Below are 12,966 nucleotides of genomic sequence, written 5' to 3'. Positions count from 1 at the left end.
GAACTTTATCTTTTTAACGTTGTAGAGTTTTAATTTTAAATAACGTTTTATTTTCAAACTCTAAAGTGTTCATTTTATTAAATTTGGAAAATTATGAAAGAGAAAATGATTGCTCATAATCCCGCCCCTCTCTCAACATCTCAGTGTTCTCTGTCTGGAATTATAATCTTGATTAAAGGGCTTTTCTCTAAGGGCAACCAAAAATCATCACTGTAACACCCAGGTTGAAAAGGAAGGATCACATATTTGTAGATACTGACAGGTATATAACGAATACATAAACAAGTTTATACTGTACAGCACAGGGAAATATATAGAAGATCTTGTGGTAGCTCACGGTGAAAAAGAAGATGAAAATTAATACATGTATATTCATGTATGAATGAAAAATTGTGCTGTACACCAGAAATTGACACAACATAGTAAACTGACTATAACTCAATAAAAAAAAAAAAAGGAAGGATTTAAAAAAAAAAAAAAGAAGGAAGAATCACATATTTGTCATGGGACAGAGTCCCAGCTGCTAAAATCACATCTCTATTTTTAAGGCTCTTGAGCTTTGCCTTAAATTTACCTCTTGATGCTTCCGTTTCCTCACTTAAAATGAGGAGTATCCTTCATCTACCCAGATTGCATCTGTAGACTGTAAATGAAGAAGGCATCTATCTAGAGTTCTGAGGGCATAGAATGTTCTAGAAAAACAGTTGTCCCAGTAGTGCTTACATGGACTCGCTGTGGAGGGTTTGAAGGGATTATGGTTCAAAGACTCAACAAGAGGAAGCATTTTTTTTTTCCTAAGGGTGGATTGAGGGTTTCCTGCCAACCACTTTTCCAAACAATTTTGATATTAATAAAGAGGAGAACAGAGACACACAGAGACTGCAAAGCTAGGTAGCCTGAGGCTCCAACGGGGCTGTTCCCTGAACAAAGCCAAAACAGAATTCCCCGTCCAGCAGGACCCAGCTCCAGTTCCCAGAGCCGTTCACGTTTTGATTCAAAGCCACAGATGAGAGCCAAACACAGATATCCTTGTTGACTTTATACATGGAAATTTGAAGTGAAGTATTTTCAAAATGCTGGTTGATACCCAAGAGGATGTAATTAGAATAAGGGGCTTTCTGGTTTGAAGATATGAAAGAAAGAAATGGTCTGTCTCTTTGAAATCAAATGATTAAATAGTAAGAGAGAGGGGGAGGTGTGGCCTTCAGTCTTCAAAGCAAAATCATGACCTGCAATTTTCTTAACTGGTTTTTTGCTTAACATCACTAAGACCTAGGAAGGGAGAGAAGGAGCAACCAGGGGGCTGGAGAATGGGGTTGTGAGGAGAAGAAAGAGCTCGGGGGGAGGGGGGCGTAATCTTCCATGTCTGGTGCATTTCCCTTCTATTTCCATCTCATTTTAATCCTTCCTGAATTTAAAGTGCAGTTTGGGGGCTACTGGGGGCGTCTCACACATACCTCTCCCTTCCTCGTGCACTTTGTGGGAGGAGGTGGTGGTAACTCGTGGAAGCTGGACACAGGTAAGAGGCCAAAAAAGGTGAAATCCGTTTGCCACATATCTTTAGATGTCCGCAGACACCCTGGTTTTAGCTCACACTTCACATGATTTCACTGAGCATTTACTTTCTATTCTTAAAGCTTCTTTGCTAATTAGAGCCATTTTGCCTTGGGATTTTAGCTCTTTTAATTCTAAAATAGCCCTGAGAATTTCATGGTAATTCCTGATTTGTTTACTCTTCAAATGAAAGGGTTGTCTTAACGAAGGAAGGTGCCCATAAGGACTTAACCCACATCTCATTCTCTCCCTCTCTCTCTCTCTCTCTCTCTCTCTCTCTCTCTCACACACACACACACACACACACACACACTCTAAGGTGACAAAGTGACAATGTGGTATATTAAAAAGAGCAAGAGCTTTAGAGACTTCCAACCACGAGTTCTGGTTTCATCTCTGCCATTTGCTAACTTTGCAACATTAAACAACCTTCACCTCCCTCGGCTTCGCTTTCTTCCCCCATTAAGACTGCAATGGTAATGAGTACCTCACAGGATTTTTGTGAGGATTAAACAGAAGTCTCTGTGTAAGATGCTGGCCCTGGTTCTTACATGTAGTAGACAGTTTATTAATAGTAGCTCCTACCAATGATAATAGTCATCAGTGTCAGCATCATAGACCAAACCTCAGAAAACCCACATTGGGTTAAAAACTCTAAGCCCCAGTACTTTAGATGGGATATGAACCTAACAAAGTGTTCTTATGTTCATGTTATCTGATTCTCTTCTGTTGGATTAGAAAAAGTTACCAAAAGTAACACAGATTCTGCCTTTGCCCTAGAAATGCGCACAAATAGGATGAACCCCACTGAGGTCGGATACCACCGGTGAATGTGTATCTGTTGTCCTCTCCCACATGCACACAGACACGTATACACATCGGTGCTGTGTTATTAAAAATCATTATCTTTGTAGAAAAGTAGGAAATATATTGTCTGCTTCTTCACCAAGACCTTTCTTTGAATTAGATTCCATCATATCTGGTTCCCCCTTGGGTATTACAATGCTCAGAGGGGATTCAATTAGCTCAGATGTCCCTTTAGGTTCCCCACAGCATCTTGTTTAAAGCTACAAAAGCAATTCAGATCCCATTTTATCCCTGCTCTGAGCCAGAAGCTCCTGGTCTCTTGGGCATAAGCCCCACGTAGCCCAGAGGTTGGGGCTCTGGAGAGGGCGGACTGTGTGAGGCCACTTGGGACCGCCCTGTGGACCAGCCGCCACCCGATTTCCTCAATTAACCATCATCTGTGGGTAGATAGAAATCTCTTTTGCATCTATGTTTTTCAGCCACTGCTCCCTTGTGGGAAGAATAAGTTCCATATGTATTTAAGTTCCCCACGCCGCCCCCAGATAAAGTAATACTTCCTCTTGCTTCTCCTAAAAGCACCCCTTTCTGATTACTAGAAAGTAATCAAGTTTCCTAACTGCCTAACATGCTAAGTGTTCCCCTTCCTCACGGCCACATGATTTGTAGATTTTGATTATGTGCCTTACCAGCATTTGTCCTCCCGGATGTATGGAGTCTTCTAATTTTCTGCAGTTCCTTGATTTCTTAAAATCAGAGAGAACTGAGATAAAATTCCAGCTCTGGCACTTTCTCGCAACATGTCCATTGGCGAGGTTATCTAAGCTTTCGTTTCCTTTCCTTATCTGAAAGAGAGTAGTAATGCTCACCCTACAGGGTGGTTTGAGGTTTAGGGAGCTAATATGGGATCCATGCTTTTAAGTGGGAGTGGAGGGACGGGTAAGGTCTAAAGCCTGTTTAAAATCAGGGAAAGGTGAAAATCGAATAGGGTCAAAATTAGCCAGTGTTGGAAATGATTCCTTAAAAATTTAATAAATCTGTGTTCACGGATTGTGTTATAGGAAAAACATGTATCTTTAAGTGTACGATTTAGTCTTAGGAAATTGAGAATCTTGGGGTGGCGGGTGGTAATGACCAAAATGGTGTTACCCTCCCCACCCCACCCCCACCACCTCATCAGTGTTAAATGATGGTACTGCGAAGCCAAAGTGCTTCCAAATTGCTTTATATCAGCTTTTGTATTTTATATATATTTTTTAAAGTGTTCACTGTTTTTGGTTTTCTTAGTGAATAAGTTGCGTGATTACATCCAGCTCATCCCACCACCACACACACATGCATCCCAAATGCAGCCGAGTTGAGCTCCACTTGATAGGTCGGTAGCCCTTAAGAATAAGCTGTATTTTCCTGCCCTTATGAATGTAGCTGAGCTTCCTCTTCTCTCCTCTGCTGACTTTCCGCTGCTCCCTTGAAAGCTGCCCCCTTGCTCTGCCCCCTCACGCAGCCTCAGGACACGTGCTTGCCGATTACCTTCCTAGATGGGGCGTTCCTCTGTGTGGTGAAGGTCCCCTCCATTGCTACACTCGGCACTGACAACGCTCTTCCTCAGGATCGTTTGTAAAACTTCTAAGAGTTCTTATTCTTAGCTTCCAAATGCCCAGGGGGGCCAGAGCCCCTGCTCCCCAATTTCTACCTGGAGAAATGCCTGAACTCTGTATCATCACTTTCTCTAAGCCCTGGATTAGCACTTCCGTCACCCAGATATAAGCCTCTGTACCAGCTTATTCTTAACATGCTGGCGAATTTTACAGGTTCATGCATTGCCTTACGTAAGCCTGGGGTTCCTTCCCTATAAAATGGGCCCACTGGCGGCCTAAAGCAAGCCTTCTCCATCCCAGAACTGAGCCCAGAAGAGTTTGTGACTCCAGCTTGGCCCTTGGCACCTGGGAGCATCAGAGTGCAGATCTCAGATGCACTCAGGTCCACACACTCCCCTAACTTCACTGTGACTGCTTTCCAGCTCCCATCTTCATTAAATTCATCTACTGCCTTTTCTCCTAGACATTCCAGAAGCATTAGTCATCTTTCCCATTGTCGTGTCTGAAGAGAAAAGACAGCAGGTCAGAAACCTGGCTGAAAGTTCCTGCTAAAAAGCCATGTGCCGTTCTTAAATTGTCAGAAAGTTAACCATGACATTAGAGGAAGTAATAAAATGACTGTAAATGATGTAAGCTTCACCATAGGCTGACACATTCGCAACTTCTGACATCTGGAGAAAAGGATGAGCAGCCGTCTCTCTGCGACCAGCCCAGCAGAGGGTCCAATTAGGGCTGCTTTTAAAGGGGGCTGATTGTCCTTGGTGGTGTGGACGCCACTCCCCGGGGAGCAGGGCTGTTGGAAGGCGCTGTCCAGATGGCTGCCTCCCGGCCCTTCTGAACCAAGAGACCCCTCCTGTGAATTGAATCCGTGGTTTCCGTGCCCCTCGATTGCTATTCCAGACCCTCTTCCTGTGAGTGGGGCGAGGCTCCAGGCCCTATTAGTGGGTTTGTGATCTCTGGGCAGAGCTTTCACAGCTCCTCGGGAGAACAGTGGTGTCTGCAAGATAGGCGTTTGGTTAACAAGCTGGAATGGCCTCTCATAAATTTCAGAGCAACGGGAACTGAGCAGCTTTGAAACCCCAGCTGCGGATGGGCTTGGTATGAGGTCTGTTCTGCAAACCAGAGCATTTGATTTTCCAATCAGCCCGAGTGCTAATCGGACTCAGCGCCTGGAGGCGAGGGGGGCAGGTTTGGGGCTGCGGGTTGGGGGGTGTGCGGGGGGAGGAGACAGTCACTCTTCCGCAGCTTCGAGGGGCCTCCTTGGAGTTTCCCTGTTGGCCTTCACTGCCTTCCTTTTCTGAGTGAGGGTTTTTTGGGGTTTTTTTCCATTTTAAGTGTCTAGACTTTTCCTTCCTTCACTTGATATTTCCTTGAGTTCTCAGAAAGAAAAATTAAGAAAGGAAAAGAGTAGAGGAAGAATTGAGGGAGAATTGGGTATGGGGATGTGGAGAGAGAAGGAGGAAGGGAAAAGAGACAGAGAGAGGCTGGAAGACTCAGTCTCTGAGAAGATGCTGGAAGTTGGGTTTCCTTATAAAGCTCATTGCTATTTAAGTTACTAGCAAATTCTCCTCTTGGGACCACATGCCCTGCCTGGATATAAGGACAGGACTCAGCACATAACAGGAATTCAGAAAGTGGTGACCCTCTTCTCCCCTCCCAGCCTGGCCTAGAGTCCCTTTCCTCCGGAACCTCGCTTCTGGGAACATCACGTCAGAAGGACATCAGTGGGACCGATCTTGTCCGTGTGGGCTGACCCTGCAGCAGTGCTGGGGTTTTCTCTGCTGATTCTTTCCCTGACCTGTGGGAAGCATCACACTCACATGCACGGCTTTTTTTTTTTTTAATGGTATTACTGGGGATTGAACGCAGGACCTCATGCGTGCTAAGCATGCGCTCTACCACTGAGCTATGCTCTCCCCACCCCAGCATGCGGGGCTTTTAGGTACCTCAGCCCATGAGCCTGGCGTCCTGCCCCCTGAGGTTGCAGCGAGCACCAAGGGCCAGAACATGGCTCACCTTGGGACTGGCATTTGGGCGTCTCCTCCCCGTCCACTTCCCCCATGCAAATCACATCCCCCCAAAGCCACTACATGAGCCATTGGAAATAGGACCCACTCTCACATTACACACACTAAACTGCTCAGAGTTAGGGTCTAGGACGGCACCCTGTGCAGAGGCTTCAACTGAATGCTCACTAAAAAGATGTTTGGGGTTATATCAGGAGAAAAAGTTCATGTAACAGAATAGAAACAGAAAGTGTGCATGAGAGACAGAGTGTGTGTACACACACAAAGCAAGTAATTACATGGTCCTCTGTAAGTGGTGGATGGAAGATTGGGTTTTTTCTCCCTAAGATGTTCTTTATTCTACATTGGCATTTACAAAAAGTTGCCACAGTGATGTATCACTTTTGTAATCAGGAAAAAAGGTTTCAAAAATAAAGTCTTTTAGTGATCATGACAATCAACTAACATCAAGCTTCCTTGGGTCCCTTCAGCACCTTGAGTTGAGTCAGAATGGTGGGATTATGAAGGACCAGGAGCCTGTGTTCTAAGCATATCCCTCCCTCCCCATCTCACCCTGCTCTCTGACTGTAGGGAGCAAATCCAGCAGGTGTTAATGGCCACCACTGTGACCACGGCAGGGAGATTCCTTGTCGCCTGGGCTCTTTGGTTCTTTGTGAGCTGCTGAAGGACAGACAGTTTACATTGGCGGATGCTTCTGCCTTGTCTTCGTGGAGGATGTTGTCCACCACAACACTTGAAATCCCCTTCAAAAGCAGCTGCAGAAGAGAAGTTGCTCTCGGTCCATAGCCTCGAGCAAAGCTGAGCCTGCCCCGCACTGGCAAAAATGGGTGTCCTACGTAATGAGCAGTGCTCATCGGCACTGAGACGGCTGGGAGGCGTGCAGCTTAGCACATGCGTGTGACTTTCTGCTGTGTTTCTTAGGATGTTAACCTGAGACCTGACTTCTTTGCTCTTTTCGACCCCTGCCCTTCTATTCCTTTGCTTTGATCTGTTCTTCCCTTTCTCACTGCCTGTCTCTGCCTCTGTTTCTGCCTCTCGCCCCTGCTCCCCCTTCTCTGCCCCTCTCTCTTCATCTTTCTTTCTCTCCCTCTGTGTGTCTCTGTCTCTCCCTCCTTTCCTCTTTTCTTCCCTCTTTCCCTTCTTGTGTGTCTCCCCTTCCTCTTCCCCCACCCCCATCTCCCTCCCTCCCTCTCGGTGTCTCTTACACACACACACACACACACACACACACACACACACACACACACTTTTCCTATTTGTATCTCCTTTTCATGGTACCTAGTTTTATAAAGCCTCCTCAAGTCATTTATGAGATGAGGCAAAATATCCATAAACACAGGTTAAATGAGATGGTAGCATTGAGTCTGCCCCCTCGCCCGTCAGCTTTGGAGAGTAACATTCCCAAAGACAGATCCAGCATTTTCCTTCAAATATATTTCTACTGACCTGACCCTTTACCACAAAGAGCCTCTGCAGATTCAGGCTTCAGTATCCCACGGAAGTTTGAGGAGCTGGAAGATGATCAGCTCCAGCAAGGATCCCTGCCATTTTACTTTTCTGAGAGGCCTTTTGTCACTGTCCTTTGTTTCCTGTGATCCAAGACTGTCTCTCAAACGTTAGTGCGTGTCAGAATCACCTGAAGGAAAAACGGTACCATGTATCAATTCCATGTCAAAAAACCTGACTTTAAAAGTCATCTGGAGGGCTTGGCACACAGATTCCCGGCCCCCACCCCAGAGATCCTAATTCCGCAGTCTGGGGTGGGGCCCATGAACTTGGCTTTCTGACAAGCTCCCGGGGATGTGGAGCTGCAGGTCTACAGACCCCACTTTGAGGAGCTTGGCTCTGAGCCCTGACAAGGGACTCCCCCTGGCCGCTGGGAGGCGGTTGTCTCAGTGGCCTTTTGTGGAACTTTTTTGAAGCCTTTTTCAATGTCTAAATCAACTTAGATCCACTAGTCTCCAGCCCCTTCATCCTCCATATCTGCTCCTTGATGAGTTTAATGAGCACAGATTCGGTTATGTGAACTACAGCAGACCTTCCAGCCTCAACTTAACATCCCAGGGTCCACTGTCAGCGAGTGGCCAAGCCACCCATCCACCACCCAGGCCTGGGACTCACAGGTGACTGTAATCAGCCAAGGCAGCCGGGCCCCATGTCTGGAGGCTGCTGCTGGGCAGGGATGTCTGTAGCCACGGGCAGGGCTGGCCAGGATCCCTGGGTCACCATCTCCCCCCTGGCTCTGGGCTTCTCTGCTTGTCCTCACGTGTGAAAGTCACCATCTTTAGTGGCTAAAGGGCCCACCTGGACTTGTAGTTGATGCTACTGAATTTATGGAGGGAGGAGAGATTATATACCAGAGTGGTCTTGTCACATGTCAGGATTCATTAGCATCGTGGGATGATAACAGGAGACCTGACAGCTGAGCAGTCTGTTCCAGACAATTTGTTGAGTGCAGTACTTGACAAGCTTGGCCTCACTCAGCTTCAGAGCCCCCAGAAGGCAGTGGGCTCCCCGTCTCACAGAGCTGGGAGGGAGCCCGAGCACTTCATCCGGGTGGCAGAGGCAGGACCCAGACCCGTGGCTCTCGGCCGCCTAAGCCCACGCTCGGGACCTCTAGGTGCTCTCTCGCCTTCAGCAGCAAGAATTCTGCTGTATTTGTAGCCTCTGCTTTTTCCACTGGAATTAATGAGACTTCTACAATTTTGACACTTCTGGAAGTGATTCCTGGAGAGAGAGACAGCAGTGTGAGTTTACTATTTCGTGGTGGCCTAAAATCCCACCATATGAAATGGGGTTTAATTCACTCAAAGAGGAAGAGCTCCAAGCTGGGTTTTTTTTTCCAAAAAATTTCATGAGAAGGGGGTGGATATAGCTCAGTGGTAGAGCACACACTTAGCATGCACAAGGTCCTGCGTTCAATCTCCAGTACTTCCACTAAAAAAACAAAACAAAACAAAACCAACAATAGCAACAAATACATGAGAAAGACCCACTCCCCAAATGCCCAAAACGCAAACATAAGAGGACCCTTTGAAAGATGCAACAGAAGCGTTTGTCATGCTATCTTGAAATAGCTAGCTACTGTGTCTCAAGGGTTATTTGGACAAAACAAGGCTGTTGGAGTCTAATAAAATCAATCCGAAGTGATGCCCTTTGGGCTGGTCAGTACTCCCGTCCATGTGCTCCTGGCTGGCCAAGGAAGGAAAACCCTGAGAGGTCTGGTGATGCCCCAAGCTCTTGAGAGTTTCAGGAGCCGGGGCTGTGAGCAGCCCCGACTCTGTTGCCGCTCCCTCCCCGTCTCGGCTTTCCCAGTGCTGCCTGTGCCGCCCCCAGATGGACTTCTGTGCATTAGATCATCTTTGTGACACAGTCACACATAATCCCACCACCCCAGAGGTCCTGCTACCATTTTCATGTATCATTCCCAGACTTCTTCACGTCTAAATTTCTGTTCATTTAAATAGGGCGATACTATACAGACCACGTTGGAAATGAGCTAGTTCACTTACAGTAATGTATCATGGACATCTTTTTGCATCATTATTCTTCCTCAACATCAATTTAATGGTTATGTAGTCCTCTTGTGTACCTTTCTCCCATTTCCTGCCTTTAAAGCAGATTTTTATGAAGGCTGTCTTCAAAAAATGATCACTATCACTCTGCAAAAGTAAAATTAGGTCGCTCCTAGGTAATAGGCTTAAAACAGTGAAACCGCTCTGGTACCCCTGAATTACACTGGGTCTTCTAGAGAAATTGTTTTGTTTTCTACAAAAGTCAATAAATGAAGTCCCACTGGAAAGATCACAGTGCAGGCATCTCTGGTCCTGGACTGGCCATTAGAAAATTAGTGAGCACTGAGGAGGAGATGGAGGTAGGGACCAGAAACCCCAGCCATCTAGACTGCCTCTCCAGTGGGCTGGGGGCCTGTGAGCTGTCTCACTACACCTTGGATCTGAGCCAAATGTCTTTTCTCTTCCCAACAGACCCGCCGGTGGCTGCAGCTGTGGTGTCCCATTTTAATGACTGCCCAGATTCCCACAGTCAGTTCTGCTTCCATGGAACCTGCAGGTTTTTGGTGCAGGAGGACAAGCCAGCATGTGTGTAAGTATCCCCTGGGGTCCTGGGGTCCTGGGGCTGCGGGTGTCCCAGCAACCAATTAAAAGAGCATTTACCTCCATAAATCGTGCCAGAGGCCCCTGAGAGCCCTGGAGCTGGGCAGCTCAGAGGACTGGAACAGCAGGCTGGAGGCCACGGGCTTCAAAGCCAGCTGCTTAAAAATCCATGTTCCAAGGTCCCAGTTCAGAGCCACTGAGGCAGAACCCCTGGGGTTTGAAGCCTGGGGATCTGCATTTTTTCTAATTAAAGTATAGTTGATTTACAGTATTGTGTTAGTTTCTGGTGTACAGCACAGTGATTCAGTTATGTGTGTGTGTATGTGTATATATATATTCTTTTTCATTATAAGCTATTATAGGGTATTGAATATAGTTCCCTGTGCTGTATAGTAGGACCTTGTTGTTTAATCTGTTTTACATATAGTAGTGTCTGCAAATCCTGAACTCCCGAATTGTGATCTGCATTTTTAACAAGCATCTCAGGTGACTCCTGGGCTCAGCAAAGTCTGAAAATTCCTGGATTCAAGTTTAACTCACTACTTAGAATTTCTGGAGGGCAAGGTACCAGGTTGGATCCCTTTGAGTCTCTAACATGAGGTCTCTGCTCTCCAGCATCTTTACAGGACAGCTAATAAAATAAGCGGGAAGTGCATGCGAAAGGTGGGTGTACATAAGTGGTAACAGGACGAAACAACTGGGAAGTAAAGATGCATGCCAGGGCACGGCGGTTTCCACAGCAGGCCGAGCCTGAGCCCCCGGGGCTTCTTTTTAATAAAAGGGGGGTGGGTATAGCTCAGTGGTAGAGTGCACACTTAGCATGCATGAAGTCCTGCGTTCAATCCCCAGTACCTCCATCAAAAAAATAATAATAAATAGGTATACATAAATAAATAAAAATAAATAAACCTAATTGTCCCCCCCAAAAAATTTATTTTAATTAAATAAAATAATAGCTGAGCCCACCCCAACCCCAACACACTAAATTGGAATCTCAAGGACTAGGACCCAGGAGTCAATTAGTTAAAAGCCACCAGTGATTGCAGTGGTCAGTTTGGGCAAGAAAGGCACGCGAGGAAAGCTCCCCGGAGCAGGTGTTAGGGTTTGGCTGGCTGGGAGAGCAGAGCAGTTACTCCAGGCCTGCAGTGTCGGGGAACCTGCTGTTACAGGTCTATGTGGCCACAGCAGGGAGGAGACAAGACTGGAGATGAATTGGAGGCCAGAGCCTGTTGGAAATGAGCCTTTATTCCCTAGGCATGGGAGCCGTGTCATTTTTTTGGGAAAGGGATGCTTTAAGAAAATTAATCTGGGCTATACAATAGGACCTTGTTGTTTATAGTAGCTTGTATCTGCTAATCCCAGACTCTGAAGTTATCCCTCCTCGATCCTCTTTCCCCTTTGATAACCATAAGTTTGTTTTCTATGCCTGTGAGCCTGTTTCTGTTTTGTGAATAAGTTCATTTGTCTCATATTTTAGATTCCACATGTGAGTGATCTCATATGATATTTGTCTTTCTCCTTCTGCCTTACTTCACTTAGTGTGACCATCTCTAGGTGTGTCTTGTAATTAACCATAAGAGAAAAGAATATGAAAAAGAATATATATATAGATAACTGAATCACCTTGCTGTACCCCAGAAATTAACACAACATTGTAAATCAACTATACTTCAACAAAAAAAAATTTTTTTAATTCAAAAAAGAAAAATAATCTGAACATAGTGGAACATTATTAGGGGCACTATACTTAGCCGGGGCTCTGTTGACATTTGGGGCTGGATGACCCTTTGCTGACGCCTGTGTACGGAAGGAGGTTAGCATCCTTGGCCTCTACCCACTAGGTGCCAGTATCACCACCACCACCACCCCCCCACAGTCATGACAGTCAACAGTGTCTCCAGACACTGCCAAATGTCCCCCGAGGTGAGGGAATATTTTAAAGAACCACCCGTCTATATGAAGTTGCCATTTGAAAGTGGTTGAAAGTCAGCAGTTTCATATGGTCCAAACTCACAATACCGGTAAATAATACTAAATGTTAATAAAAGCTAACATTAATTGAGCTTTGCTTCATGCCAGGCAGGATCTACGTGTTAAGTCATGGAACCCTCATAATGACCCCACGAAGCAGGCACAGAGAGCTTGTGCCCGGATCACACAGCAGCGCTCACATCAGACCCAGACTGGCCCCCAAAGCTGAGTTCTTAGCGGTGATGCTGAAGGGTATCAGATGACTAGCCCAGGAGAGGCGGGATGGGAGAGCCTGCCACCGTAAGCCGTGGTGCGTAGGGCTTTCCTGTTCCTGAGGGGCAGCTGTGTGAGCCTGGTCAGGACCCCCGAGGGGCCTCTGAGCCTCACCTGGAGAGGCTCACTGGCCACCTTCCTCCCGGGAGGACAGTGTGAGGCCCCAGGTCACGTCTGCAGAGCTCAGAGCCCTCCCCACCCGGTAAACACAGAGCACAATGATGCTAATTGTCACTGTCGTTCATGATTATCATTCTTACCAAAATACACACCGGAGCCTCTGGGGGTATGATGGGACTAGTGCTGTTAGTAGCCTGGCCATGGGGGAAAAACAACAGTTCTGAAGGAGGTGTTGCCTCTCGGCCCAGATCTCAGGAAGCCTCGCAGTGGGAGGCCTTCTCCCCTCCAGCAGCGCCCGGTGCTGGGACCTCAGGCTGCCCCGTGCTCTGCGCTGGGAGGATCCTCTTTGGAGAGAGAGGGGAGTTCTGATCCCAAGCTTGTCAGAAGCTCAGTTTTTCCACTTCAGGATCAGGGGCTGTTGTAAACTTTTGAGAGCAGGCAGCCTGGAGCCTGGGTCAGCAGATGACCCAAAGCAATAACCTTCCCTGTGGCCGAGGCCCATTA

General features: G+C 46.7%; 1 protein-coding gene across 1 annotated transcript in view; it reads left to right on the top strand.

Annotated features, from left to right (window-relative positions):
• TGFA (transforming growth factor alpha) overlaps positions 1-12,966 on the top strand; it is a 105,392-nt gene that overhangs the window by 75,986 nt on the left and 16,440 nt on the right. The window contains exon 3 of the mRNA XM_010963724.3: positions 9,970-10,087. Within this exon, the coding sequence (XP_010962026.1) occupies positions 9,970-10,087 (118 nt within the window). The remainder of the gene's footprint in view (positions 1-9,969; positions 10,088-12,966) is intronic.

The sequence above is a fragment of the Camelus bactrianus genome, chromosome 15 (genome assembly GCF_048773025.1).
Source record: "Camelus bactrianus isolate YW-2024 breed Bactrian camel chromosome 15, ASM4877302v1, whole genome shotgun sequence".
Taxonomy (NCBI): Eukaryota; Metazoa; Chordata; class Mammalia; order Artiodactyla; family Camelidae; genus Camelus; species Camelus bactrianus.
The sequence above is the reverse complement of the archived record's forward strand: the minus strand, read 5'-3'. Positions and strand labels throughout refer to the sequence as shown.